General features: G+C 50.8%; 2 protein-coding genes across 3 annotated transcripts in view; one reads left to right on the top strand and one right to left on the bottom strand.

Moving 5' to 3' along the window:
• The window catches only part of NEURL1B (neuralized E3 ubiquitin protein ligase 1B), a 39,084-nt gene extending 26,331 nt beyond the window's left edge, over nt 1–12,753 (top strand). The window contains exons 2-5 of one of the 2 annotated variants that reach the window (XM_067304915.1): nt 2,022–2,582; nt 5,725–6,432; nt 7,448–7,573; nt 8,544–12,753. In XM_067304915.1, the coding sequence (XP_067161016.1) occupies nt 2,022–2,582; nt 5,725–6,432; nt 7,448–7,573; nt 8,544–8,788 (1,640 nt within the window). In that variant the 3' untranslated portion in view covers nt 8,789–12,753. The remainder of the gene's footprint in view (nt 1–2,021; nt 2,583–5,724; nt 6,433–7,447; nt 7,574–8,543) is intronic. The other variant, XM_067304916.1, reaches the window with a different exon arrangement.
• A 3,462-nt stretch (nt 12,754–16,215) lies between these two features.
• The window catches only part of SH3PXD2B (SH3 and PX domains 2B), an 89,155-nt gene continuing 82,617 nt past the window's right edge, over nt 16,216–22,753 (bottom strand). The window contains exons 12-13 of the mRNA XM_067304818.1: nt 22,406–22,531; nt 16,216–21,372 (exon numbers count right to left, since the gene is read on the bottom strand). Coding sequence (XP_067160919.1) covers nt 19,849–21,372; nt 22,406–22,531 — 1,650 coding nt within the window. The 3' untranslated portion in view covers nt 16,216–19,848. The remainder of the gene's footprint in view (nt 21,373–22,405; nt 22,532–22,753) is intronic.

Here is a 22,753-nt window from a genome sequence, read left to right as displayed (position 1 = left end):
CAGACGAAGGGGACCTTGTCCTGGAGCTCGGTGGTCCTGCGGGAAGGTGTCCGGCCCGTGGCACTGCTGCGGTGAGGTGCTGTGCCCCACAGGCACCGCGGTGACTGGCAGCCGGGCAGGGGATTTAACGCCTGGGGAGGCTTTTCCTCCTCCCGCGCTCCCCAGGGACTCTGCCTTGTTGGCCTTGGCAGCAAAATGGCAAACCCCCCGCTGGTGTGAGGGCAAGGGTATATTTATTTGCATTACTGTACAGACAGGATTAGCCATTACCTAGTGCTAAGCGGTGTGTCACGTGCGGCACAAATGAAGGGAGTACAAAAGACCTTTTATTTAGCTACTGCTTTTGCCTATGATAATGTAGGACTCCCCTTTTTCCTTGGTGAAAACAGGAACTTTGTGCCTTGATAGCTCAGACGCCTCTTTTTGAGGAGTAATCCTGCATTCAGATCCTGCCCGTGACCCCTCTTCTCTTGCGTTTGCAAGCACAGCTCCTTGCTTAGAGGCTTTAGTAATTCAGCAAATGCAAGTCCCAGCCTCTCACTCCCCTACCTGGTATGTTTTTGCTTGCAAGAAGGTGTCACAATTGTGGATCTCTTGCCAGCTCTCCCCGTTGAGTTCCCAGCATCTTCTGTTGTTTCTTTCCACGAGAGGAAAGCGTCAGAAAATCCTTCCCTTGACACGAAGCAAAGCCAGAGGTTGCAAACAGGGAGGAAGCAGCTTGAAGGAAGGAACGGACAGACGGTTTCTAAAGCTTCAAACATGGCAAAATGTTTCCAGATAAATGTGTGCATATGATGCAGTTTTCTATTTAACAGGATGACTTTGAGCACCCAGGCCTTCTTGCATTTTTGCTTTAAAAATCTACAAAGTCAAATGCAAAAAAGAAGAGAGGTGGGGTGGATGGGGGAGGGGGAGACTGAAGAAACAGAAGTGCCCGTAACAGTGGTGGTGGTGGTCATGGTCATGGTCATGGAAGCCCAGTCTTGGAGTAAGACCCCACGTGTTAGAGGCCGTACAAAAAAGACTGTCTGCCTCAGTGGACTAATAGCTAAGGCTCGAGATTGAAAGGCTAGGTTTTTCTTTCATTTCTGCTTCATGCTTGTATGAACTTCACTCTAGGCCTCAAATCTACTTTTCTTGAAATTGATCTCAAAATCGCTATTGACTTTCAATGCTGCAAGATCTCATCCATAAATTCTCCTTCTCCCATCTGTAAAATGAGGATGGCAGGATTTCTGTGCCATCTGTGGTGCTGTGAAGCTAAAAACAATCATCGTTTATAAAGTGCTTTGAGCTCAAATGGGAGGTTCTGTGTAAAGGCGATGCTTTGCGGGATGAAGTGTTCCTTAATGTGCCAGTTGGATCTGGTATCTGAACCAGGGGCTGGGTTGAAAGTTTTGGAAGAACACTCTGGCGATGCGGAGGGAGTACTCCAGCTTCTAAATGCCCTGGTTTACTTGTATGGGTCAAAAGCTCCTTTTCACTACTACAGAATTAAGGGACAGAGGAGACAGGGGCTTCATGTCCCACAAAAAAATCAGTATCTTACCAGTATCACCTTTCAGCTTGAGCATCTCTGATCTTAATAATCTTGATTCGCAGTGATGATGTGAATCTGGCCACAGTCAGTCGAGCTGCTGTTTTAACAACACATGCATTTTAAATGCATGAGTTACAGTCAAAAGTATCAGGCCTTTCTGAATGGAATAGGATGCATCCGATCAGAACAAAAAGATGTTCTTTTCGTCAGGCTTTGCGGGGTGTAAAAGGGCAGGCAGGTTGCCAAACCTTTGCCCAAAAGTGCCAGACTGGTATTATATTTGCATAAAGCCGAGGGCCAGTTTGCATAACAAAGAGCAGACTGTGACTCCCCACAGCATTTCAAGCGTAAATAGAGCAGTTTCCAGCAAGCAATGCAAAGCAACACTGAAACGCCAGCAGAAAGCCAGTTGCAGGGTTTCACAGGCTGAGCAAACCAGGTTAAGCATTTCTAATGGTGCTGGTGTTTTCTCCTTTTGCAGACACAAGTCACCAGACCCGTTCTGTGTCCAGCCGACCCTACTACAGTTTGCCCAACAGCAGCCATGAGAGACGCTCTGTCCTTGCTATCACAGAGCCGCCGCGTTTCCACTCCCAAGCCAAAGGCAAGAATGTCCGTCTGGATGCTCACTCTCGCAAGGCCACTCGGAGGAACAGTTTCTGTAACGGGGTCACCTTCACCAACCGGCCCATCCACCTCTACGAGAAAGTGAGGCTGAAGCTGGTGGCTGTGCACCATGGATGGAGTGGTGCCCTACGCTTTGGCTTCACCATCCATGACCCATCGCAGATGAGCTCTGACGACATACCAAAGTACGCCTGTCCGGACCTAGTGACCCGACCTGGATACTGGGCCAAAGCTTTGCCAGAGAGGTTTGCTGTCAGAGACAATATCTTGGCCTTCTGGGTTGACCGGCATGGGAGAGTCTTCTACAGTATTAATGACGAGGAGCCAATCTTGTTTCACTGTGGTATTAAAGTTTCTGGTCCTCTCTGGGCGCTCATAGATGTCTATGGAATTACCCATGAAGTGCAAATACTAGGTAGGTGTATATTTTGGCAAGTGGCATACTCTTCCGGTTGTTCTTTCCACAAAGTCAGTTGCATGATCATGGAGAAAAGATGCATGATTTATCTGGTTGATCATTTCTCTGGGACACTTAAGAACAGTTTATTGTTGACTTTGTACCTCAAATTAACTGTTTTTCTTTTCCTAATGGCAGGAATCCATAAAGCAATATATTTCAGAGATGTCAGAGACGGAAAGTCCTAAGGCTGCACATTATAGCAGCCATGTGATGGGCTAGATGGAAATCTTTACAGTGCAGTGTAACTGTACCCAGCGTTGTTTGGAGCTCAGACGTGCTGCTGTGGTGTGCTGCAGCACAGTGCTGCTTTACAGCAAGGTCCTCAGGGACTGAAGAGATAAAGTTGACCAGCTCTGGCTTCCCCTATTCTTTTCCAGCTACCAGTTACTGCTAGTCCCCCAAGAACAGTGACCCATTCCCAAGCGTGTCCTAGCACCTTCCCCAGTCCTTGGCTGAAGCTGCAGCCTGGATCTCTTATCTCCATTGCAGACTGCTTAGAACCTCTCACGTTACCTTCCTGAGCTACTGTGGGATTTTTAGGAAGCACCGAGGCATGGGAGAGGGCAGTCTGACAGCAGTGGTAGTGTCAAACCCTGAGTTCGGAAACCTATTCCCATCCTGTTCTCTTCACATCCCTCCCTCTCCCAATTTGTTTCATTTAGACAAGAAATTTAAGGTCATTTTGTCTTTGATTTCTCCTCCCTGTCTTGTGATACAGATGATGGTAACTTTTGGCCTTGATGCCCACCTAGATCAGTAGCTTAACAAGCTGTGTTGCAAACATAAGCTGACTTATCTTTTCCCTTACAAACGGTCGTCACCGTGTGCTTGCAAAAGTGCTGGCTGCAGCACAGGATGTAATCTGCCAGCTGGAGAGTGATGAGAAATGTAATGCTGCTCCTCTGTGCTTTGGGGTCCTTGCCACAGAATATCACATCTCCCCTCATCCTGCAAGTAGATCGCTGCATTCAGGTGATGCTTGTCTGATTTACAAGGAACCATCTGTTGGGTGGATTGCAAGAGAGAATGAATTTGTTCCCATTGGCAAACTGAATGAACTGCCATGGAATGACTTGCCTTCTGTGACTTTTAAGGCATTGAAATTTCAAGTGAATTCAGTGTTAGACAGAGTGCTTTCAACTGGTCTACACCATAGGGCATCCTTTTAAAATACAGGTGTGTTCCCCTTTCCTGGAGGCTCCCAGGAGTTGATTTAGTCTTAACAGCCAAGCTAAGCTGCACCTGCTGTAAAGGATGGTGCTTCTGTCCTCACACTGAATAGACACCAGCTATAAGCTGTGAAATGGTTAGTTTAGTGGGCATGCAGCTCTGATGGATATTCTTCAAAATGGTACCAATTATTTTACAGCCAAGAATGCTATGCATAAACAACATGCCTGCTCTGTTTGTCTCAAATGTGTAATTAAACCTCACCAGCAGCTTATCCTGTAATTGCAACTGTGACATGCTTCAGCCTCTGGTGCTCATTGCAGAAGTGAAGGAACATTTGCAGTATTGGCCAGTACAGCTACTTCACCACAGCAGTCCTTCTTCCGCTTTAAATTACAGTTAGAAAAATAGAATTCTGCTTATTTCCTTCCACCACTTCCCCAGTCCCAGCCTGTGGCAGCCAGGTGTGCAGAGCGAAAGATGAGGCCTGAGAGCACCAGTGCTCTGGGTTTTTTCCATCAAAGTCCCAAGCCCCTCAACCTACCCAGTGGACCAAACAGGTTTACAACAGATGCAGCAGTGTCTTAGCAGATGTCCTCGTCTCTCTGACTCCTCCTTCCAAAATTTTGCAAATAGAGCTGAGAAATGTACCCAAAACGCAGATACATGAAGTGCATCTTTCAGCATCATGAAGCTTGGATGTGTCTTGCTCCTCTGTTGCAGCAGTTCTTGCTAAATTCCCTGTTCTTGCAAGCAGCAGCTGGTCCAGCCATCAAGACTATGCGGGAGGCCTCCCCTGCATGGGCTTCTGAACTCAGGCAGCCTGTCCTCTGCAGCTGCTGAATGGGTTCGGGTGTTTTACCTTCTTTGGTAAAAGCCTTGTGATATTCTCCTCCAAATAGCAGGCAGTGTTGGTGCTGGAATGCTTCACCCTTCTCCATCTTTGGGAACATAAGGAGTCTGTTTCATTCAGATGCTCTTATTTCCGTATGCTTTGACCTTTCTCAGCTCTTTGGTGCCTTCCCTTCAGAGAGAAATGTCCAAGCCACCCCAGGCAGTGCTGCTGGTAGAGGGAAAGGCACTCCCTAACCTCCCCATGCCTTTAAATTCCCCCTTGGCCCAGTGCGGCCAAGGTGAAAATCTGGGAACTGACTTAAGAGTCAGCATCCTGGTTTTCTCTTTGCTGTGAAAGTAGAAAATAACACTCTTATTTCAGAAATCTTCTGTCTAACACCTGCAGCAAGTAGCTTTGTGGCAAACTCTCAATTAAAAATCTCCGCTTCCAAACAGTTATTCAAGTTTTACACTGGTGTGAACACCCCTGAGATACTAGCTATGGTTTGACTTGCTGATAAAAGACATCAGCAATGGTAGTGAGCTGTGTGAGGGATGGTATTCTTTAGTCAGATGGATATGTTTTAACAAGGTGACTGTGCCTGAAATATTTATGTAAAATGGCCTCTTTTGAGCACACTTGTGCCTAGACATGTCACAGTTACAAGTGAATGAGTGTGAAAGGAATATATATTCATGCTTGTGCTTCTTCACCCATTACTGTATTGTGGATTTGTCTTGCACGAGACCTTTGGACAACTGGATATTGAGACAACTGGATATTGAGACATTTCCTTCTTTTACAGAGCAAGTGCAAAGCTATTAGTCCCATCTACCAGAAAAGCTGTAGGACCACATTGGTTTACAGCATTTTCCAGTTCACCAGTGGAAGGGGCTCTCAGATTACATGAATACTTTATAATACTTGTTGGTTTTCAGTTACTGCCAAGATGCAGCCATGCATTGCTTTTCCATTGAGAAGAATGGATTTCAGATAATCTGTAGGCTGAAATAATAACAATAGTAACAACAAAAACAGCTAATTGTACCTTGACTCTAACATCCCTTATTTATCCCTGGATTTATCTCACAGATAGCATGTTTGCAGAGACCATGACCACTGCCCGTCTCAGCTCTGCACGACTCAGCACTTGCCTTCCCCAGAGCAACCATGATTCAGCCAACTTCAATAACAATGAACTGGAGAATAACCAAGTGGTGGCCAAAATTGCTAACCTAAACTTGAGTCGGGTACCAGGACTTCCGACAGACAACCACATCATCCCCTGTTGCCCAAACAGACGGCAGCGTGCCCAGGGGGTCCCGGCCTTCCTGGATACAGATCTGCGATTCCACCCCACCCGCGGACCTGATGTTACTTTTTCTCAGGACCGGATGGTTGCATGCACCAACTGGCAAGAAAGCAATAGGACTTTGGTGTTTTCTGACCGGCCTTTGCACATCGGTGAAAGCCTCTTTGTGGAAGTAGGACATCTTGGGTTGCCATATTATGGGGCCCTTTCATTTGGCATCACTTCTTGTGATCCAAGTACTTTACGGACAAATGAGCTCCCAGCAGATCCAGACTTTCTCTTGGACCGCAAGGAGTACTGGGTGGTTTACCGAGCTTTCCCTGTCCTCAACAGTGGCGACATTCTCAGTTTTATGGTCTTGCCGAATGGAGAGGTGCACCACGGGGTGAACGGAGCCAGCCGAGGAATGCTAATGTGCGTGGACACCTCACAGTCTCTTTGGGTGTTTTTTACAATCCATGGTGTAATCAACCAGCTCAAAATATTGGGTAAGTGCAACCGAAAGAGATAATAATGGGGAGCACCTGGCTAGTGAAGTTGCTTGGGCCAGAATGCAAGCTGTGGGTTTGCCTTGGCAGTGTTGGCTTTTGCAGAGCTGCTTGCATGAGGAAAGTGATACCGATGTGAGTAAGCAGCTCCTGATCTGACCTTGCTTTCACAAACAAGAACAAGCGAGACATGGTAGCTGTAACGTAGATGTATGCAGCGTATAGAAGTCTACCAGAAATGGATGAGACTTGGAATGTAAAATAAGCAACAGGGAAGGAGGCAGTGATGGACGTGTGTGTGGTTGGCTGGTTTTTAGAGAAGTCATCTATAAAAGAGCTTCTTTATAAACCCACTATTCCAGCCAACAGGTATGAAACGCCTGCCTCAGTAGCAGCGGTGTTTTCTGTCAGAGGAGCTGTGGTTTAGGTATGTGTGTTGCTGACAGACAGCAAGCATTCCTCGAGCACTGCCGCAACTCTGGTATCAAATGTCACTTTTTAACTATTGCTGGTGACCTGTTACAGTGCTTTTCCTTTTCTCTCTCTAAGGATACTGTCAACAAATCAGATCTTGATGGCTTTGTAGAACAGGTTTTCTCTTTTAAAGCAAGATGCTTTCCCAGCTGCCTCTGCACTGACAACGAGACTGATAACCTGAGGCTGCTGTTTTTGGAGAGATCAGGACTGCGGGGAAGTGACCTAATACCACAAAATCATGGGTGTCAGATAACCTATTTTTCACCTCATTGAAGTACTGGACAGAAATTATATGATGGCATAGCAAGGTCCAGTACTTGATGGCCCAGGCGGTCACATGTAAAATTATGTACCTACGACACTGGTAAGGGGCAGCACTTAACTCAGCAGCAGCTATACTTTATTGCTAAAGCACGTCATTGCCATGCAGTGTGGAAGTGAGTCACCATGCTGAGGAACATGTAGCTCCAGGTTTTGGGATCTCCATGCGAGATGTGCGTTCGCCCTGCAGCTGGCTGAACCTCTGCTGTGTTTGCAGGCACTGTGCAGTCCAGCCCAGTGACCGTCTCTCCCTCAGGATCCCCCGGCGGCTCACAGTATGACAGCGACTCAGATATGGCCTTCAGCGTGAACAGGTCATCGTCTGCTTCAGAGTCATCGCTCGGTAAGGGAGCGCTCGGCCCTGAACTCCGGGTTGGGAGGTATGCTGCTGTGTGTGCAGCGTGTCAAACTGCAGCTTGCCCCCTGCGAGGGCAGGGGTTCGGGTTTCCCCAGACTGCAGTACACGGAGACACGAACACACGCTGACAGCATGTGCTAGGACTATATAAGATAGCAGGGCGAAGTTAGTGGGGAGATCTTACATCTGCTGTGAGACCGGCAGAAATAATTGGAAGGAAAAACAAATAGGTGAGAAGCTTTTCGCAGCCTGAAGAAGGGCTGTGTGTTACTACATCAGTCAGTCTAAGAGAAGACATTGCTGGTCCCTCCAAAGCTTGCCTGGCTGCGGCCGCGGTGCTGGCACAGCCGAGATGTGCCGTGTTGCACATCTGTGGGTTAATGGGACCGAGAGAGGCAGGAACTCCCAGGCTCCTGTCCCAGATCCCCAGCCATGCGCTCCCAAGTCTTGCACGAACCGGACTGCCTCTCTCGGCGCTGTCAGTTGTCCGCTCCCGGACGGCTGCCCGAAGAAGTGTTCGTGTGCTATTGTTTGGCTCTCGGGCAGAGGTGCACGAATGCCCTGCCTGGTACTTTCGCTGCAGCAGCACGGCACAGACGGCTGGATGCCAAGGCACCCTGCTCGGAGCACAGCTCCGTCTGGGAGAGTGGGGCTCTGCTCGCCGGCACCCTGAGACGGGTGTGCGAATAGCGTCGCTGCTTGGGGAAGCCCAAGCAAGCAGCCCTTGGCCTTCTCTGTATAAAACAGATGTCGAGCTCTGGCTGGAACGATACTTGTGTTACCAATTAGACAGGTAAAATAAGCTGGGATTTTATTTGGCCAGAGAAACTAGGCAACAGCTAAGGAAGGAAGTGCCTTAAAAAATTTACTTGAGGGGGTGCTCGTTGTACATTATCAGTCGAGTTTGTGCCATCCTGGGGACTGAACGATCTTGTTTCTTCCTCCTCCTTTGCAGTGACTGCTCCCAGCTCCCCCCTGAGTCCTCCCATCTCTCCCGTCTTCCCCCCTCCGGAGCCATCAAGCAGCAAGAACGGGGAATGCACCGTCTGCTTTGACAGCGAGGTGGACACGGTGATCTACACCTGCGGACACATGTGCCTCTGCAACACCTGTGGTCTTAAGCTGAAGAAGCAACTCAACGCCTGCTGCCCAATCTGCCGACGGGTCATCAAAGATGTTATTAAAATATACCGTCCTTAGTGCCCGGCTCGGGCTGTAGGAGGGGAGAACTCCGCTAGCAGTAACCATGCCTTTCCGTCCCTGCTTATGGGTTATCGTGCTGGTCAGTCGTTACCAAGTGGCTCGTTATCTGTGTTTCCTTATTTGACCGGTAGGGCACAATTCAGGGATAAAATTGAGCTGAGGATCTAACGGGGCCCAAAGCCAAGGCTGCCATACAAGCCAGGCTTTGAAAAGTCACGTGCCTACAGATGAAGCCAGTGAATCACTTTATGGACCCAAACCAGCTGCAAATGAGAAATTTCCTGTGCAAAGGCTCTTTTTTTCTTCTGAGGAGAAGGCTTGCTATGGTGCAGACCAGGAGGGGGAGATGATTGCTATTATTTCAGTGCTGGGTGCCACCAGAGTTCCCAAACCCAAAACCCAAACACCTCTGAGCTGCTGCTGAGTGCTTGCAGCAGTGTCTGGTGCCCTGCTGTGATGGAACAAAAACTTGTCTTAGGATAAGACCCGGTTGGAAGGGTTCAGAGTGGACAAAACTGATCTGGAAAAGTAACATTCATCTTGTTTGTAACTGGGGAACAAGTTCAGGCCAAAACAGTAGCACAGCAAGAGTCTCACTTGTTTGGGTTTTGGCCGCCTGAACAGGCTGTTGGGCACATGGAGAAGCTGGTTTGAACTTAGATGAAGCAGCTTTTGCTTTTTTTTGGCAGAGCAGGAATTTTTTGGACAGGGAGGCTGAGTGAGACCTAGGGAGCAGCCACTGGGGCTAGCAGCGATGAACATGAGCCCTTTTGCAATCCCCAGACAGTCAGAACAGCTGTAGTAACAGTGACCTGAGTAGCGGTCAGTAATGATGGGTTGTTTAACTCATCTCCAGTATGGCTGGCTGATTTACATAGCTGTAAATTGCAGCCTGTTCCACGTGGTTGTGGCTTAAACCCGCTTTTGGACAACTATGCTATGATCTTGGCTTAGGGCAGGGACTGACAGGGCATCTTGGAGGAGGCCGGCAGCACATCTGGCCAGCAGCTGAGGAAGAGGAAAAGCGATGGCCTACCATCGTCTAAAATGATAGCTGTTAAGGGAGGGTTTGTCACAGTCACGCACGTGCGCTTGCACTTTGCTCTGCTCCTCTTAGGACTTGGTGTAGTTGCCATCTTGCAAAGTCCTGCCTCACTTTTCTTTAACCCTCCCCCTGTAACCAGCGCCACGGCAGGGCACAGCCTTCCTCCTTCCCCATCCGAGTCCCGCGAGGACTTTTTGGAGCCTGTGGTAGGAAATCCATTTCTGACCCAGTTCAAGCCGGGTCACCTTTTCTTTCTTGGGACTGCATATGCGCTGATTTTACCTGCTGTCTTTCTCCTGCCTCTCCAGGTTTTCACAGCAAAGCTGTCATCTGCCTGGATTGCTCTGGTTCCTAGGGAAAGGCCTCAGCAGTAGACAAGAACTTGTTGAAATGAATAGGGAGTCTCGCTTGGCTTTACTTGGGAGGAGGAAAGAAAAGCCTCTGAGGCTATTATTAGATGTTGGGACTTAAAAGGTAAATAGATTTCAGCTGTGATATTGGACAGCTACAAACGGCAGCAACCTACACGAGCTGGGAAGCATATGAGCAGGCTGGAGCAGGGCTGGGTGTGGGGAACGTGATGTCCTCCTTTCCGCTGTTCCTGTAGGAACTCACCACCGTCCTCTGCTCACTTGCACGGGGCCTCTCCACTCCTTTTCACCCACGCACCCACCGAGCCTGGCCGGGTTTCCAGCTGGGAGAGGCCAGGTTGGTAAGGAAGGGAAGGTGGAGGATGCAAGAGGGGCTGGTGTGATTCGAACCCAGTGACTGTGTGTGCCACCGTGTGCATACATACTGCTTTCTTCAGAAAGGTGCAATTATCGCATCGTAGTCTAAAAATGAAAAAAAAAAAGGAAACAACCCATGCGTGTCACAGGGCTTCTGGGCCCAGGGGCGCAGCCTGACTTTCTGTGCGTCACTTCTCCACGCCAGTCCCTTTACCCAGCTTCGCTCCAGCCTCTCTTCTCCTAGGTGCTGGTAGCTCTGGGTGTGTTGCCACCGATCCTGGTTCTGATTGATTGCCTGGGTGGTGTTTTGGCTGTGCTGTTGTCAGTGGTGTAATCAGTTACATAACTGTAATCAATCCTTATCCCAGATGGTCTCTTACATCATGGAAAGCACACCCAGGGGATCAGATAATCCTCTTCCCCCATCAGGCCGTTTCTGCTCTGCAGTCTGTTCTAACATGCCATCGTACGGGGCATAAAGCAAACTCCCCTTCCCGCCTTGAAGAGCTAATTAATAGTTTCATTAAGCGTATAAATGAGAGGCGCCTTTAGAAGGAGAGCTGCTCTCACCCGCTGCCTTGCAGCATCGGCCCGAGAGCACAGCGGCTTGGCGAGGCAGAGCCCTTTTGGGAAACTCAGCTGCACCACGCGCTGGCTGTGTCCTGCCGGCGGGTGCTCGGCCGGGCCGTTCGTTAGAGCAGGGACCAGCCGCGAGCTCGGTGCGGGGCCGGCGCAGCGCGGGCAGCCTCCGCGGCTGAGCCATCCCGCACGCCGGGCTGCCCGGCCCGGAGATGGCTGCGCTGGTGCTCAGCCCCAGTTCCCGGGTGGAGAGCCAGGCTCTGGACGTAGTAAGTGGGCGCAATGCCGAGAGCAGGATGATGGCAAAAGTAGGTGATGGCGGGGTGAAGCCGGGCTTAGCCTTGCCCCTTGGAGCGCAGCCACAGGCGGGAGTGGGAAGCCGGTGCGGGACGAGGAAGCCCGGCGGAGCTGGCTGAGATCGCCGCAGGGACGCGAGCGGCGCTGGCTGGGACCAGCTGGGCTCGGAGACGCAAGTGCCCGTCCCCGGGCCGTGCTGCTGCCCCGTTTCGGCGCTGCTGGGGCCCTGCCAGTAAATGCACAGAGCATACGCGTGTGCAGGGCTAAGCCCGCGGCCGTGCACGAGCGGTGCAGCGCCTCCAGTCGTCAGGCTACTTGTACCGCTGGGGGTTTTGCTGTACCCCTTCTTTTAACCCAGAAGGGAGAAACACCAAATCCAACGCAGGCTGGAGCCAGAGCTCTTCCAACTCACGGAGGAGGCCGCGTTGCGCAGGTTTCATTTTCGCTGTGGCTGATTTCCAGAAGGGCAGCATCCAGCAGGGCCAGCAAGGGCTGGAGCCCGTTCAGGGTAATTACGCCAGCCGGGGTCCAGGGTGCAGCTGTGCAGTGGCGCGGGAAAGGAGCAGCAGCGGACACGTCGCCCTGCCTCCCTGAGAGCAACAGGAATTTTCCAAACTAGGCGCAGAGGCCTCTTAACAAGATTTCCAGGAAAAGGTAGCCTCTTACAGATTTAATCGTTAGTACTCGTATTGCTATTTTTTTTAAAACAGTCTGATGATATATGATTTGTACAGAAGATCTGTTTGTGCCTTATAAGGGTGTCTGTGCACTTTTTATCCTTTTTAAAGCAACTTTTAAAAAAAACAACAGGGGGAGAAAATAACACAGATCCATGGTAGTTTTATAGAATTTTGTGTTCACTGAGAATCCTGCTTTTTATATATATATATCTATATATATATATACATAGGAGTGAAAAAGTGTTTATTCCTTGGATTTTCCCCCCTCTCCTCCTAATCTATTTGTGGGGAAAAAAAAAGAAAGAAAGAAGGAAAAGGAAAGTAGGGGGAACCCTTTTACCTTCCCCCTTCCCAAGGCAGTTACTCTCTTATTGTTACCTTTATGATTCAATACTGTGATCTGTACATCATGTTTAAGCTGAATCAGATTTTGGACTCTGTATTAGGCTTTTCGAGCAAATCATTTGGGGGAGTGGGGAGGGGGGGAGCCGCACGAGGGAGGGAACTGCACTTCTACCTGTCAGTACTCTATAGCGTTGTGTTCAGTGCTGCGTGTTTTATTTTTGTCCATTTACCTGTTTTACATTAATATAATTTTACTTGTTTATGAAACAAATAAAACTTTGGCTTGTAGGAGTTCTCCCTGGCATTTAAAACCTGTTGCCCTGCTGGGTGAGCAAAAAACTTTATTTTATTTTTTTTCCCCAAAAAAAGAGCGAACGAGGCTAATAATATATAATAAATAGAGCGCCCGTGCTGCACGCCGGCGGTACCACCCGGGTTCCCACGACCTCGGTGCAGCCGGGTGCCGCGTCTCCCCCCGCCAGCAGCCCTCACCCTCTCGGCGGCGGCGGCCGGGGCCAAGTCCCCCACGCGAGAGCAGCCGGGGTGCAGAAGGGCTGCACAGTTAGTTACTTTTTTTGCACCGCTGCCCGCTCGTTACTTAACGCGCGGAGGCCAGCAGAAGGCCGATCTGTAAACTGTTTATACGCTCAGCCGGGCACCGGTGGCATAGCCTCAGATGTGGTTAGTGCGGCGCGGGGGAATTCATTCATAACGCTGCGCTGGCAAGAGCGCGGCCCCACTGCACTGTTTGCGCTAAGCCCCAGGGAGCCGCAGGCGGCCAAGGAGCCTGGCAGCGGCTATTTATGCCCAAAATGCCTTTTGCAAGCGGTGCTGCCCAGCTCTGCCCGAGGGCTGACGGCGGAGCGGTACTGCGCCGGCCTCGGCGCCTGGCAGCGCTGGCCCCAGTGCGATGCTGCCCCGGCTCCCGTGGTGGGAGAGACCCTCTCAGTCCCTTCTGCCTTCAAGTACCCGCGGAAGATGCTCTTTCCTTCCTTTTTTGCCTGTCTCCTGTCCCCATTACCGATGTGAGCATTGCACAGGCAGTGCCACAGCCCCCTGCCAGGAGGCACCTGGGTCCCGGGCTCCAACCCCTACTTTTGCCCAATTAACATGGCCACGTACCCGCGCCAGCCTGAATGGCAAAGAGCCTCTCGGGATGAGCAGGCTCCGTCGCTGCCCTTTCAGGAATCACCAGGCTCAACCTGGTTTGAGCTCAAAGTGACTAAATTGCCAGGCTTGAAGCACGAAAGTGCTGCAAAGCAGCTCTAAGTAGCTCTCGCAGTGCCTATAGCCACCTGTTTCCATCATCTGCAGACAGAGGTGGCCATGGCTTCACCGTAATCTAATGATCAGAAGTGACCGAAGTGGCAAATGGTGCCGTATGTGGCCACACTCCAATGCTGTGCAAGGAGCTTGGCCGGGGTCTCCTCGGGCAGGCTGCGCTCGGTGCCACATGGCTCGCCAGCACACAGCGAGCCCAGGTGGTGCTTTGGGAGTGGGGCTGCTTGGGGTGGGCTAGGACATCCACCATGCCCCCCAGTGTGTGGCAGGGCGCAATGCCACGGCCTCACGGGCAGGGATGAGCCCAGCACCCAGGAGGACTGGCAGCAGCCTGCAGTGCTGCCTTGGCTGGGGAGAGCCAGCTCTGCATGGAGATGGAAGAGAAAAACATGTTTTTCTGAGCACCTTTTAAATCAGCATCAATGCTTCTCCTGACCATGAGCACTGGGGTACACTGAGGGCCAGAAACGGTGGCCAAGCGAATACACCCATGTTACTAGCATTAAATAAGGCTGCAGCCTTCACTAGCCATAGAAACGCAGGAGAACCCCCCCCCCCCCCCCCCCCCCCCGTGCTGGAGCAGGGCATGGACCGTGCAGAAAGATGTACTTACGGCCAAATCCTGCTCCTACAGTGGCATCCAGTGGCAGCGAGGTGGGCAGAGAGGCAAAATGTGGCACAGGAGTGATACAAGACCTGGGTGATGCATACCTCAGGACTCTAAGTCAGAAGAAGTCCAAGCGTCACGGCCTGTCCCACCCCCTTGCAAGGGACGGTGCAGGCAGCAGCCTGGCCACAGTCCTGCTAGAGAAGCCCCAGCGAAGCCATGCCCGCTGGCAGCCCCCTCCTCGCCGCTGGCTGCTAGCCCCGGGCCTGTCTCCGGGGTCTGCTGCGCCGAGCCAACAGCACCGCGCAGCGGCCGCGGGTGCCTGCGGCCGGAGGAGCAGAGCCAGCGCTCAGGGCAACGCACGGGGAGGGGACGGAGCCCCCCGTGGCCCCCGCTGCGTCACCCAGTGGGACCAGGTGCCAGCGGGCGCCCAAGTCTCGCCAGTGCCATGGCTCACTTTTACTTACTTACGTCTTCCCACGCAGAGGCTCGGTCATTACCTGGCTGCCAACCGACCGCGTCCCCCTCAGGGCTGGCACGACTTTGTCATCTGCAGCCCAAGGAAGCAGCGGGGCCAAAGCCCTCTGCCCCTGCGGCACCCACCACGAGTCACCTGCAGATTATCGGGGGTGCCTGGCTTTCTGGGGCCTCCTCAGAGCTTCGAACGGCCCCACAAAAGGGCCATTCAGCCCCATTACCTATGTGGGTGCTTGGGAAGGAGAGAAGCAGACCAGACGTACTTCAGATCACCAAGACGGATGGGCCTTTTCTCGAGAAACCCTTTAGGGCAGCCCTTTCCCTTCCCCTACACACCCACAGTGCTTGTCTGCTTCCTTTCCTACCCCACAAGGCAGGATTTTAAAGCAGCTTATTAGTATTTCTTCCGCTTTTCTGGTAGGCAGGAGACCAGCTGAGGAAATGTATCTGGACTTTCCAACAGCAGGGAGCAGGACTTGCCCCACTGACTGCACTGGGAAACGTGCTCAGGGTGCTGGGAAGCGCAAGGGGCTGACCTGCAGGAAGCTTTTGGGGAGGTGTACCTGGAGGATGAGACAGCACCAGCCAAACTTCGCAGGGGTACAACAAACAGGCAGCGGTGGCATCTAGGCTCCTGCTGGGCTGCTTTCTCCAACCAACCTTCTCCACCTGGGCTTAAGATGCTCTGGGATGACAACAACCACAACTGCCATTGCAGAGGATGCGAGCACTGGGATCTGGAGTCAGACGTTGCTCCACCAGAACATCACACACAAGCAAGGCAACTACAGAAACAGCCCTGTTTATCTCCCCACGGACAAAAGTGCCCTGAGGACAAAAAGAGGAACATTTTACACTGGGGACGGGTCCTCTGCAGCATAAGCAAATTCAGCCGAAAGGAATCATGCTTAGGGCTCCCTGACATTACCACCAGCTCAGCAATAAGCATCATCTCTTTACACACCATTTGGTGAGCCCAAGTGCCCCCACTCCAGTTATACAGCTGCATTTCACACCTTAGAGACAATTTGCTCCCACTCTGCCTGGGACTGCGGACAAGGCAGTGACAAATGATGGCTGTGGTGACCATCACGTCTTCCCAAGATCAGCTCCTCTGCTCTGGCAAGTCAGTGGTAAGAGCTAAAACGTGGGCTGGGAGCTGTGGCAATGAGCAGTAAAGCATACTGAAGAAGCTTGCGCAAACGGCCTGCCTGGTAGAGCAAAAAAAAAAAAAAACCTTTCAGCTCTCTATGAGAACAGGAGGCAAATGCAAAACCTGAGCCAGGTAACCAGGTAGAGCTGCCATCGCTCTAAAAAGGACAGCAACGCACTTTCCAAGGCAGCTCACCATGTAGCAACGCGGACATATGCCAGGCAGACACGGGTTCACAATTGTGCTTGAAACCAGTCAAGCAGTTTCTTTTTATTTATTAAAAAAAAAAAACAAACCCACCAAATAAAAAAAAAAAATCAACCCTCTAATGGTGAAAGTATAGATACGGCATTTACACAGCTACATCTATCTTCCGCTGACACCCCCACCCGCCCACAGTAATGTAGACTTATACGCGCTTACATAATATAGAGCGACACAGACAAACAAACAGGCTTGTAGAGTTTGCGAGAAGGAGCGAGGTGCAGCAAGAGGCCTCCAGCCTGCCTGGGCTGCACCAAGCCAAGGGACCCCCAGACACACGGCTCTTGTGCCACAAGACACGGTGCTGTCCCCCACGCAGCGAGTTCTGGCTTCGGGGCTGCCTGGGAAGGGCTTTGCTGGTGGTGGGCAAATGCTTTGGCGGCTGTGGGAGGGGAGGGAGGTTGGTGTTTGGCCAGCAGGGCAACACGTGCAAGAAAACACGTGGCCCTTCCCTCCGGTACCCTGCAGATCTCAAAGTGCATGGCAAACACCAGCGAACCGAGCCTCCCAGGCCACCCTCCTCCTCCTCATGAGGTAGTCAGTGAACTTAGCCTCATTTTACGTGCAAGGTACAGAGAGGAGGTACCTCCTGGCAGAGGGCATGAGAGCCAGCTGCAAGCCCTCGCTGCTCAGTGTCAGAGGGTCTATGTACTACCAAGCAAAAGGGAGAAGTGTTGGATAGCCGAAGGAAACAACTCTATTGGCACAATGGTTCTCAGCATCTTCCTTACTGGGATCCGTTGTTCCAGACTGAGGTCCGTTCCCACCTCAAAGACAGCATGGGGCAATCCCCCCCCCCCCCCCCGACTGAGGAGCAGTAGGATGGGGAAGGCATCTGGTGCCCGTGATCCTGCGAAGGATGACCCCACACATACAGTACGTGCTGGGAACTGAGCCTACGTTCCTAGAAGCTCTTGAGGAACAAAGGACCAATCCTGTCACACTCTCAATGAGCCAAATACAGTACTTGTGTCAGCAATATGAAGCACTACCAGTTCTACTGTTCAGTCTGGGAGGAAAACAGAAATAGCCCTCATTTAGTATGGAAAAACAGAAATAGCATTGTCCCATATGAGGAAAATTTGGATCAGTGAGGTCTACGAGATGGAGAAATGAGACAGACACCTCTGAGACCAAAAAGGCTGTGCAGCAAAGAGAGAGCAAGAAAGCACAACCCCAGGAAAAGGGTGCACAGCCCCTTCAACCTGCTGCTTGGAACAACCGACAGCAACCGGGACGGATGAGGCGGTGAGGGACATGGCTCTTTCTGGCCCCTTCCTCAGCAAAAGTGGGAGCTGAATTTGACTGCTGGCCAACTCTGTCTCAACTCATCCTAAGGGCTGCCTTCATTTCCACAGCAAGAGAGTTTTAATGGAGCAAGAGATGCAAAGAGACAAGGCAGTATTGTTCTCTGAACCCACTGTGCAACTCTCCTGGGAGCACGTCAACACCTCTAAGTGCCACACAAGTAACTTTGCTATTGGATCTTGTTGCAAATGTATTGTTTATTGCCAGATCAGGTGAGTCAGCCCTAACATGCGATCAGAGAAGATTGTAGGTGGGAGGGAGGGGAATCAGCCAGAGACCTGGGCGCATCAATTCCCATGGCTAAAAATCAGCCTTGGGGCTTCTGGATACTAGGATGCACTAGGATGGCTTCTCTGTTTGATCAAAACAAGGGCTAGGAAAAACTGCCCCCATCACCTTCTCAAAATGACCCTGGCCTCAGGCGCTACCATTTTCATTCTGTACACAGACAGAGATAGATATCTTTACCCACACGTGTTTTCACAGAAGAAAATATGGGATGGAAGCAAACGTTCAGGGGAGTGGACAATAATCCTGCAGCACGCAGTGTCTTCAATTCTGCCAGCCTCAAATTAGAGGGAAAACTATAATTGTTTTCAGCAGCAAAACAATGTGGCTGCAGAGTTGCGTCTGCAGCACTTACAGTTGCAATTAGAACAGACAGGGCAGATGGGCTTGGTCAACAATAAACCCACAGAAGTGCTGAGTTTAAAGCTCTTCCGGACAGAGAAATGTTGTCCTGAATCTGCAAGTAGCCAAGTACAGATGGGAAGAAAGGAGCACAAGGGAGTGACAGCTGGGCAGACCACGTCTGTCTTCCTGCTGGTATAAATGTTGCAAGCCTGGATAAATATTGCAAGATTAGGCTTGGCAGGTAGGAGTTTCACGGAAAAAACCCAGGCGCACTTTGACCTGAAGCCCCCAAGCAGACTGACACACAGGATGTAATGAAAGTATTTAGAGTACAGGAAGACAGACAGATGGGGAGACAAACAAGGCATTTCAGAGAGTTTAACAAACCAGCATGGTTAGGAAGACAGAGTCAACTAGAAGTTTGTATTCTTCCACGCTGTCCCCTTCCCCTCAGCAGAATGAAGAAAAGTAAAATAAGGAAGCATGAGAAAGAGAATTTAACCAGAGAGACAGGGAACACCTGAGCACCAGACACACCTCACAACTGGCTGTCATGAGGAGCTGAACTCCCACATTCTGGATTGCACTTCATAATATCAGCACCTACTGAAGGACCCACCTCCGGCTGCTGCCTGCCAGCCCTGGGAAGCTTGGTGGGTCACGGGAACGGGCCGTCCCCGGTTAGTCCAACAGGCAGCGCAGTCTGTGTTAGAAGGAAAGCAAAGCATCGTCTTTCCAGGGCTTATGGGGTCATTCTGGTCCTCTGTGCATTGCATAGTATTCTTCAGCTACCGAAGCAAAACACCTCTTGTTTGGTTGTAACACTGCAAGGTGCAAGTCTGCATAGAGCCCTGGACGAGCACAGAGAGGACCTGTAATATTTGTGTGTGTGTGTATTTTTTTTCCAAGAGGAGGATGTTTAAATTAACACTTGTCATTGTAGAAGAGAGAAGGACCTAAGGACTGTCTTATGGCATGCGCAGTGGGGAAGCAAGGCACAGACCTTAACTAGAGCACAACTCCTGACCTCCAATGTGCATGTGTGCCTGCATGTGCACACAGAGCTATAGGGACCTGACTCTGAACACTCATTTCTCCTTGTTTCCATGTTTCCTATGACTCTGTTATACACCTGAACTAAGCAATATGACGTACAACATTTGACCATGACCCTGAGTCTCAGGGAAAAGCAAATCATTTTGTGAGTCCGGATTTCCTTCACTGGTATCAGGCCAAGCTTCATTTCTTGACCTGGCTCCTGCTGTATTTCCTTTGAATTCCCTGTACAGGTGGCAAAAATGCCTGTCAAGGTATCAATGTCCTCCTTAGCAGGGAGAACCATGTTAGCCCCTGTATGCCAGGAAGCTTGTTCAGAACAGCACTACATGGCTGGGCTGTCATACACGGCCAAAGGAGAGAAGTATTTCCAGGGACGCAGGGAGGAGGGAGGGTGGGAGCACACAGATCGGACATGGAGGCCTAGCCGCGTAGGTCGAGCTTGCTTCTTGCACACTACCTCAGAAGGGGACAAATTGGAATGTATGGTATCTCTTTTTTTTTTTTTTTTAAGCCAGCTTTATGGCAAACTATAAATTAATAAGCTAATTAAATACTCAGGTGAGAGAACAAGGAACCTCCAACCGTGTAAACAGAAGACAGACTATGGCTTCTTTCTTAGATAATTGGAAGGGATCCAGCCCTCCCAACAGGGCCCCCCAGTCAGGACCTTGCAAAACCACCAGCCACTGCTGTTCTTCTCACGAACTTCAAATAAAGTCCCTTCTTTAAAGCTGTTGGTCTCCTCATCGCCTTCAAAATCTGCCACTGCCACATAGAGAGCTTCCTTGGAGATGTCCAGATTGGAGAAGGGGACAGAGGTCCTCTCCTTGGCTTCCCCTCTCTCCACTGGCTTGGATATTACCTTTGGGACTAAGCTGCTTTTTACTTTGGCTTCGTCTTGGCTTGAAGCAGACAGGAACGGTTTGGCTTTCGGTGGAACCAGCATGGGCCTGCCCGGTACGGCAGAAGATCTTATTTCAGGTGCTTCCCGCACTGGGGCTTTCAGCTCTGACGTGGGGCCAGAGGCAGGACATGCTGTTTTCTTTGGGGGCGGTGGTCTACGGGGTGGTACAACAGGCCGCTGAGGCGGGGGCTCCCTGGGAGTTGGGTAGTCACTCTTCGGCTCAGGGTGAGCTATTTTTGCTGGGCCCAGAGGACATTTGGGCAGTGCCTCTTTTGCGATGTGGCTGTCCAGTTTAGGCAGAGGCTTGCTCTCCACACTCGGTCGCTCCTGAAACCTTCCAGAAGTCTCTGAGGGGACCGTGGTATTACCGAAGGAATTTTCACTGGCAGCGGTGTCCTGCTCAGAGGATTTCTCTTGGCACTTTGCAGGTCTAAGCTTGCTTCGCAGGCTACAAATGTCCAGTTTATCATCAGCTGGAGGTGGGTCAGCCCGGGGGGCTGCAGCAGGCTTTGGCCTGACCTGGGGTCTTGATTTCAAGAAAGGATTCTGGGTAAGTGGCTCAGGCTTGTCCTCCAAGGGCTCAGCTTTTGGCTTGGTTGGCTTGACAATAGGTCGGAGATTTGGCTTCTTCACTTCCTTGGCCGACACTTTGTGTCCACATTCCAGTCCCATTTCATTTTTCAGCTGGAACAGTTTGCCCTTCTCTGTTTTCAGCTCTGGCTTCTTATTGTCCTTTGGGGCTGCTGACTGCTTTGGTGGGATCATGGGCAAAATCATGCCTGGAGGCTTGGGAGGAGGCCTCTGCCTCTCCATTAACTCTCCTTCTGATTTAATGATTGATTCCTTCCTGGGTGGCAGGCTGGGCTTCTCCTCCACATCATGGTCCGAGATCTCCTCATACCCAGAGGTGAAGGCTATGTCCGCACTCTCAGCAGCCTCCTTCCCCTTCCAGTCTTTGGCCCACTTTATTCCACAGTCCATACCATTTGGAGGAGCCTCTGGTAGAGGCCTGCACGGTCCAGTGGCTTCTTCATTGGCACTGCTTTCCACTGCGGCATCAGCAACCCGGAGCTGGGCCATCTCATTGGGTAATGGAGCCAGGAAATTTGGCCTGGATGCGTTGCTTGTTTTCTTATATTTATCGATAAACGTAGCAGGAGCCCAGCCTTCCTTCTCCTCAATCTGAATGTACCACCAGCCGCTCAGGTTCTTCTCAATAACCTGTAGGAGGAAAGGAAACCTTAGACACGGATGCATCAGCCCTCTCTGCACAAAAGGGGATGCTCAGTATCTCTGAAATAAGATCAGTATGACACAAGGCCTTGGTGCTTTTGCCTCCTGCAACCTGGTATCCAAATTCCATGTAATCACAGGGAAAGCCAGCACGAAAGTTTTTCACATAGCTGTTACTACCGACTCAGCCTGCAAAGCACACAACTGACACGCTAAGGAGAGGGAATCCAGCTGATGACCTCTGCTAGGAGAGGTGACCCAGGTGCCGGGAGCTGGCACTGGGGCAGACTGGGGGTCAGCTCACTGAAGGAACAACATAACACATCAGACATGAATGCCTAGGAGAGCTCCACTGAGCTGCCACAATCCGGCCCTGAAAGACAGGACAGACTCTCCCAAGACACAGCTCTCTCAACTACTTGCAGTGGCCACTGCGTGGCACTGTTGGAGCAGTCAACCAGCAGCATTCCTGCACGGACGCACAAACCTCTGGCTTCTGTATGCTCCAGAAATGGGACTAGGACCTGCTCTCCACTGAGAAGAGGTGACTGGGGCAGTGATAAAGGAAAAGCCTTCTTAGAGAGACACAGCTTACACATGGAAAAGCATAATTAGATCTATAACTGGGATTTTGTCAGCAAAACTGTACGCTAGTTAAGCAATTCTGTGAGGGTTTTTAAGTTTAGAACAGGCCTAAATAAGAAAAAAATACCACCTCTACTCCCATTTGTGATGTGGTTTTAATTTCCATTAGCTCAGTCACACTTGGGGGACAAGAGGCTGCCAGGAGCACCAGGGACTCCAATGCCTCATGAGCTCATAAGAGTTTCTCTTCTGCTCTGGGTGAGCCCTGGGATGCTGACAGTCCACAGATGCAATAACATCCACCACCGTGCTCAGTTTCCACCCAGAATACAGTGGTCGGTTCCTCCCTGCCCAAAACAGGATCCCAGGGCCAAAGAGAGTCAGGAGTGCTGCTCTCCTGTGAAGGAGATGTGAGAAGGGAAGATGATATTCTCACCTCTACTTTCATTCCTGCCTGGAAGCTGATGCCATCCGGGATGGTGGTCTGGAAGTCAGCTATGGTGTAATATTCCTCTTCCACTTGAGGAGGGACAGGAGGTTTAGGCAGGTTCAAACCACGTGGCTGTGACAATGAAAACCAAAACCCATCAACATGTTTCTACAGAAGGTGCAACATAATGTTCACACAGATTAACAGCCTGTGGAGAAGCATGCTAGCACAGGCAGGCCTGGGTGGTCAGCTTAGCCCATGCAGTATTCTCACAAACACAAACCGCCAAATCATTTCCAAGCTGAAAAGGAAACTGTCCAGATTGTCAGATGTATCACTAACAGCAAAGTTACT

This window comes from Apteryx mantelli, chromosome 14 (genome assembly GCF_036417845.1).
Source record: "Apteryx mantelli isolate bAptMan1 chromosome 14, bAptMan1.hap1, whole genome shotgun sequence".
Classification (NCBI taxonomy): Eukaryota; Metazoa; Chordata; class Aves; order Apterygiformes; family Apterygidae; genus Apteryx; species Apteryx mantelli.
The sequence above is the reverse complement of the archived record's forward strand: the minus strand, read 5'-3'. Positions and strand labels throughout refer to the sequence as shown.